Genomic DNA, 7,500 nt, shown 5'->3' on the forward strand with positions numbered 1-7,500 from the left:
TGAATTGGGTTGGTTGTGTTGATGCTCAATTGGGTTGGTTGTGTTTTCATGTTAAATTGGGTGGTTGTGTTGATGTTGATTGGTTGGTGGTGTGTGTATGGGTTGATTGGGTTGGTGGTGGTGTTGTGTTGTGATGTTGAATTGGGTTGGTTGTGTTGATGTTGAATTGGGTTGGTTGTGTTTTGATGTTGAATTGGGTTGGTTGTGTTGTGATGTTGAATTGGGTTGGTTGTGTGTTGTGATGTTCATTATGTTATTTAGTTCTGCTGCGATGCTGTCTTTGTTGTTTAGTTGTATTATGATGTTGCTTCTGTTGTCATGCTTAGTTTTGATGTTTAGTTGTGTTGTGATGCTGTGTTCCCATGTTGATCGTGTTGTTTAGCGTCACGTTGTTTGTGTTTGTGATTATTCCATGGTGCTTATTTACGTGTGCTATAGTGTTGTTTGATGATTTTGTCCTGTGATGCTTGTGAATTTAAATGTGGTGTTTGTTCTTACCCTTAACTGTGGTTTCGTTTAACTGTATTGTTGTTGATAATAGTTATAAATTGTGGGCTATTTGTTTGCGTTGTTGTAAAATGTTCACTATTTGGTGTTTATCATAAAAATAAAAGATAAAAATATTGAGTACAGTTGAAAAAAAAAATATGAAGGAAAATTCATAACTTCAGATTGTAACTTTCAATGAATGTAATAAAATGTAGATAATTTACCTTAGAGAATCTTCTTTACTTGTTTCAAAATGATCGATACAGATGAATACAAATTCAATATATGCAAAATAGATATATACAAGACAAATAAAATGAACAAATAATCAAAGATAAATAAGGCACAAAGAGGAGTGGAAGAAATTCACTTAACTATTGTTAACGAGTATAATTCATATGGAAATAAAGAACAATATTTTTATTTACATAAGCTAGCCGTATTTTATGGTGACAGACAGATAGATAGATAGAGAGTGAGAATGATAGATAAGACCAATAGACAGACAGAAAGATAAAATAGATAGATAGATAGACAGTCAAAGAGACAAATATTTAGATAGACAAGCAGATAGAGAGATAGACTGATATACAGACAGACAAACAGACAGATAGATAGATAGACAGATAAATAGACAAACAGATAGGTAGATAGACGGATATACAAACAGACAAATAGACAGACCGATAAATAGATAGATAAATTTACAAACAGATAGACAAACAGATAGACATACAAACAGACAGATAGATCGATCACTAACCCTTTCTTCTAACACTCCTCCTCCTCCTCCCCCCCCCCCCACCAGGAGGACTCCGGCAGGAACATCACTTCTATCGAATTCACGCCCTCGGGAGACCTTATCAGCGGAGGGGGCGAAGGACTCATCACCGTGTGGGGCGTGGATGCCGAGGGGGAGTATTTTATCAAGAGGGAATTCCAGGTGAGTGGGGAGAGAGGGAGGGAGGGGGAGGGAGGGGGAGAGGGTGGGAGGGAGGGGGGAGAGAAGGAAGGAGGGGGAGAAGGGGAAGGGAAGGGGAAAGTAAGGATGTGGGTGAGGAGGAGAGATAGAGGTGAGTGGGAGGGGGAAGGGGGGTGTGCGTGTTGAGTAGGGCGAGGAGAGGGGGAGTGAGGGAGGTGGGAGAGAGAGGGAGGAAGTGTGAGGGAGAAGGAAAGGAAGGTGGGTGGCACGGTTTAAAGAGGATGGGAGGGTGGGAAGGAGAGAAGAAAGGGGAGGAAGTGGGAGGGTGAGGGGAAGTTGGAGGGGAAAGAGAGGCTGTGGGTACTTGCCGGCGAAGTATATACGCATTTTTCTATTTTTAAATGTATTTAAAAAAATGCCCTGCGTCTAATGCAGCATAAGTAAGGATGACAGACACACATCGTGACAAGTAAATGCATACATCAATCCCTGTATACATCTGTATATATCCTTATCCCAAAAACAATAATCCACACTAACCCCCCCCCTCCCTTCTTCTACCCCCTCTCCCTCCTATCCTCCCCTCGACCCCCCCCCCCCACCAGGCCCACACCGGACCCATCAATTCCCTTCAGATTTTGAGTGAAGGGACGATGCTCTCAGGAGGGGACAAAGACCGGAAGATTATCGCTTGGGACTGCGATGAAGATTTCGAGAAGATCACAGAGACGAAGGTAAGAATGAGGGGAGAAGGGGAGAGAGAGGAGAGGAGGAGAGGAAGGAAGAGAGAGTGAGAGGGTGGGATGGAAGGGAGAGAGTTCGGTGAGAGAGTGGGAGGGAGTGAGAGAGGGAGAGGGAGGGGGAGGGAGAGAGAGAGGGAAAGAGAGAGAGAGAGGAAGAATGAGAGAGAGAGAATGAGAGATGGGGAGAGAGAGAGAAAGAGAGAGAGAGAGAGAGAGAGGGAGAGAGAGAGGAGAGAGAGAGAGAGGAGAGAGAGAGAGAGAGAGAGAGAGAGAGAGAGAGAGAGAGAGAGAGAGAGGAGAGAGAGAGAGAGAGAGAGAGAGAGAGAGAGAGAGAGAGAGAGAGAGAGAGAGAGAGAGAGAGAGAGAGAGAGAGAGAGAAAGAGAGAGAGACTGTGAGTAATGCGGAAACACGTACATTGAAAAGAAGGAAAAGAATGAGGATATAATCACCGCTAATGAGAGTAATTAAAACATAATCACCGTCTATATTGTTTATCATCGCAGGTATCACCCACTGCCGTCAGTATCACCAATGTAATTAATTACAGAATTCTCACATTCACTAAGCGAAATTAACAACGTTAACATTAATCATTTTCATTGCAGTTTTAGAGCAACCATGTACAGTCATAATTACAACACTATAACAGCAACGGTGTATGTCTATCCATTATCTTTACCCACAGTTACAACCAAAGATATAAAGATCACAACAACCACGCCTGTCTGCTGCCTCACAATCTCGGTTAAAAGATATTTACAACCATCACAAAAAACACAGTAATTTCCCATCACCCACAGTTACACCCACCATTACAAATCTCACAGATCACAGCGGTCTCTTCACCACCACTTTCCATCACGCTCCACTATCACCACCATTCTCCACCATTCTCCATTACCACTATCCCCCTTCCTCTTCCCTCTCTCATTCCACTATCACTATTCTCCCACCTCCCCCTTCCTTCCCTCCACCAATCTCCACCATCGCTCTCCACCACTTCCCATCTCCCTCTCCCCACCACTCTCCACCCCCATTACTATCCCCCCTTTCCCTTCCCTCCCTCCACCAGCAACACTTTACCACCACTCTCCACCACCCCTCCCTCCTCCCTTTCCTCCCTCTTTCCGCCATCACCACATCCGCTCTCCACCACTCCACCACCACTTTCAACCACCCTCTCCCTATTCCCACCACTCTCCACCCCCACCATCATTCCCCTCCTCTTCCCTTCCCTCCCACTCTCCGCCACCAACATCACTACTCTCCACCACCCTTCACCCCTTTTCCCCACCACTTTCCACCACTCTCCACCACTTATCACTCCCTCATCCCACAGCTACCGGAGCAAGCGGGAGGCATACGCACGCTGTACCCTCAACGACCAGGCTACCACGACGGCAACATATACGTAGGAACGACCAAGAACATGATTCTGGAAGGGTCTTTGCAGAGGAGGTTCAATCAGGTAGGTTGTGAGGGGGGGGGAGGGGTGAAGGTGGGGGAGGGAGGAAGGGGAGGGAGGGAGAATTTTGATGATGATGATGATGATGAGGATGATTGGGGGTAAATGGTAATGGTGATGATAATAATAATAATAATAATAATGATAATAATAATAATAATAATAATAATAATGATAATAATAATAATAGTAATAATAATAATAATGATAATAATAATAATGATAACAATTAATAATGATGATGATAATGATTATGATAATAATAATGATAATTATATTATCATTAATAATGATGATGAAATCCTAACACTGGCATCATATTCTAAAACTAACACGCCAGTATTTCCACCAATCGATTCAGTATATATAAAATCAACAAGCCATTTTATCACCACATGGAACAGAAAAAACAACAGAATAAATAATTAAACACACTTTCCTATCGTGTTACAGGTTGTATTCGGACACAGTAAACAGCTGTGGGCCGTGGCAGTGAACCAGCTGGATGGAACAGTGGCCACAGCTGGTTACGACAAGCATATCGTCAAGTGGAGAGAGAACCAGCTGGAATGGAGGATTCAGGTGGGATTAAAAGATGGTGTGTGTGTGTGTGTGTGTGTGTGTGTGTGTGTGTGTGTGCTGTTTGTTTCGGTGTTTGGCTGTGTTTGTTTAGGTGTGTTTATTTGTGTGTGTGTGTATGTGTGTGTGTGTGTTGTGTCTGTCGGTGTTTATTTATTTGTGTCTATCTATTTGCGTGCGTGCGTGTGTGTGTGTGTGTGTGTGTGTGTGTGTGTGTGTGTGTGTGTGCATGCTTTTCTTTACAACATATATATTTATAAACGTACAACCGTAAGCCTTGTATTGTAACGAGAACCTGTATCTATTGACTCCTTTCTCCCACCAGGCCCAGAGTGAGTGTGTGAGCGTGGCGGTTCACCCAATGGGAACCGTGATTTCTGCAGGAACGATAGACGGACATTTAGTTGTTCTGAACAACAACACGGGGTTACATGTGGCTACTGTCAGAGTGTGTGGATCGCCTCTGTCGTGTCTTGCATATAATCCAGGTGGGTTGTGGTATTGCTTTTTATGTATGGCTCCATTTGTGTATGGGTGTGTGTGTGTGTATGTATGGCTCAACTAATATACGCACACACATACGAGCACATACAACTAATACACGCATACGCGCGCGCACACACACACACACACACACCACACACACACACACACACACACACACACACACACACACACACACACACACACACACACACACACACACACACACACACATTTCCGCGTTGTATTTCAAGAGATTTTTTATATACAGCATTACCTACGTTCTTATATTTTTTATATTTCACTCTAATTCGTGCCATGCTATCTCCATAACACATGCACACTAAAAAAATAAATAAATAAAAAAATTACTCCATTTCACCATATTACTTTATCATCTATCTTATTACATCATACATTCCTCAAATACAACTCTCCGCTGTTCTCAGGAGGCGATATCTTAGCCGTGGGATCCCAGAACGGGTCTCTGTACCTTTACAAGAGCTCGAAGGACGGTTTTGTTTACAATCGGTTCGGGAGGATGACGGGTTCTCAGCCTCTCTCGAGCATTGACTGGAGCACTTCGGGGCGGTACATGCAGACGGTCACTTCGGACTATGATGTTACCTATTGTAAGTGTTTTGTGTGCGTGCGTGTGTGTGTGGGTGGGTGAGTGGTTGGGGAGGGAGGGAAGGAGGGAGGGAGGGTGTGTGTGGGGGGGAGGGGAGGGAGGGACGGAGGGAGCGCTCTTTCCGTCCCTCTCCTTCCCACTCAATCTCTCCCCCTTCCTCCCTTCCTCTCACGCTACCCAATTTGCTTACTCACATATGCCTTTTTACTTATCTCCCTCCCTCTGCCCCTTCATCCATCCATCCATCCATCCATCCATCCATCCATCCATCCATCCATCCATCCATCCATCCATCCATCCATCCATCCATCCATCCATCCATCCATCCATCCATCCATCCTTCCATCCATCCATCCACCCACCCACCTATCCATCCACCCATCCATCCATAAGCATTCCCTCTCCTTCCACCTCTTCCCTCATTCTCTTTCTCTCTTCCACAGGGACCGTGAGAGAGCTGTCCAAAGTGAAGAATTCTTTAGACGTGAGGAATGAGACATGGGTTACACAGACGTCTCCGCTCGGCTACATGGTCCACGGTGAGTGTTCAGTCCTCGTCCTCATAATAAAGAGCAGGAAGCATGGGGTAGACTTTCATGTAGGTAAAACCGATGGCAAAGAAAATTGTGTGTGTTCGTGTTCGTATTCGTGTTCTTGTTCGAGTTCGTGTTCGTGTTCGTGTTCTATGCACACACTCAATCGACCCCCACCCCCCTGAGCATCCTTTACCCCTCACAGGAGTTTGGGGCGGAGGGAAGGATGCTCATATCCAGGTGACGGTCGACAGAGGGCCCAGAGGAGACGTCCTGGCAGCTGGTGACACAGATGGCTACATCAGGCTTTATAGGTAAATAGATGAGAAGATAGTTAAATTTAAGGAGAGGGAGGTGTTTGGTGAAAATTTTAAATTGATTAAATGCATTTCGTGTTTTTTTTTTCTTTCTTTTTCTTTTGCTATGTCTTTTCGGCTGTTTCTTCTCCATCTTCTATCTCTTTGGTGTGCCTTTCCATTCCTTTTGCTATATTTACTACTTATCTTCTTTTTCCCTCCCTTTTCAGCGTTTTTTCTGTATTTTATAAACATAAGCCTTCTCTGTCGTTCTACCTCTTTTGTGTTATGTATCTCCCCCCCCCCCCACCCTCTCTCTCTCTCTCTCTCTCTCTCTCTCTCTCTCCTCTCTCTCTCTCTCTCTCTCTCTCTCTCTCTCTTTCTCTGTGTGTGTGTGTGTGTGTGTGTGTGTGTGTGTGTGTGTGTGTTCTCCCTCTTCTCCTTCACCCTCTCCTCCCCCCCCCCCTCTCTCTCTCATCTATCCATCCTTCTAATCATACCGAAACCGACTCACCCACCTCCCTTTCTCCGTCTCCTTCAGGTACCCCGTGCTAAGTATGCGCGCCGGCTACCACGAGTACAAAGTCTACACTTCGTATGTATCTGGAGTAAGGTTCTCTCACACCGACAACTACCTCTATACCATTGGAGGCACAGACGCTGCACTCATGAGATGGAGGCTCACATAGATACACTTGATTTATGTGGTTGTTCTCATGAGGTGCAGTTCGTTTTTTTGGAGTGACAGAATCGTTAGAGTGGTATAACGGACGTCCCTCTTGGCTTACAGGGATATATGTAATAGTTACCCTTCTAATAGTCCATTTTCTATGATGCTAATGAACATGGTTTTTGAAGGGTAACTAAAAATAATGTATCGGAAAATATTTTTTCCCTGGTTTAGATAAGGAATAAACAGTTAAAACATTTTTGAAGACATGTAACGTAAAGGCAATCGTTATATGTCGTTTCGAGGAGTGGGAAAAAAATCAACAACCCTTTCAGAGAATCGGGACTTTGTTAAGCGGACCTAGACACGTGTCTGAGTTGCCATTTGGTTCAAGTATTCATAGAGACAGAAGGTCAAAAGGTTCATACGAAAAAAAACGCACATAAAGAACACTGATATAAATATCAGTTGTTGCCTATCTACTGTACGGGTTTGTTTACTCTGAGTTGGCAACGGTGTAGCTGGTCTACAACGCCAGATGCATAAAACGTCAATTGCTGGTCGGTTGTGGTTGTTAACAATATTAACAACTTTGGCGACTTATTTCTAGATGGTGAGTCTATACGTATCATTGAATGCATATGATTTGGCTTACTAGTCTAATAGAATATATTTACTATGAATTATA

General features: G+C 44.1%; 1 protein-coding gene across 1 annotated transcript in view; it reads left to right on the forward strand.

Annotated features, from left to right (window-relative positions):
* Window positions 1-1,297: 1,297 nt before the first annotated feature.
* LOC119579177 (echinoderm microtubule-associated protein-like CG42247) overlaps window positions 1,298-7,500 on the forward strand; it is a gene marked incomplete at its 5' end in the record, with an annotated part of 6,304 nt that continues 101 nt past the window's right edge. The window contains 9 exon segments of the mRNA XM_037926874.1: window positions 1,298-1,432; window positions 2,017-2,145; window positions 3,495-3,623; window positions 4,074-4,202; window positions 4,525-4,687; window positions 5,132-5,314; window positions 5,757-5,852; window positions 6,052-6,160; window positions 6,684-7,500. The exon segment at window positions 6,684-7,500 is cut by the window's right edge and continues 101 nt beyond it. Of these exon segments, the coding sequence (XP_037782802.1) occupies window positions 1,298-1,432; window positions 2,017-2,145; window positions 3,495-3,623; window positions 4,074-4,202; window positions 4,525-4,687; window positions 5,132-5,314; window positions 5,757-5,852; window positions 6,052-6,160; window positions 6,684-6,831 (1,221 nt within the window).

Source organism: Penaeus monodon, chromosome 12 (assembly GCF_015228065.2).
Source record: "Penaeus monodon isolate SGIC_2016 chromosome 12, NSTDA_Pmon_1, whole genome shotgun sequence".
NCBI classification, from domain to species: domain Eukaryota; kingdom Metazoa; phylum Arthropoda; class Malacostraca; order Decapoda; family Penaeidae; genus Penaeus; species Penaeus monodon.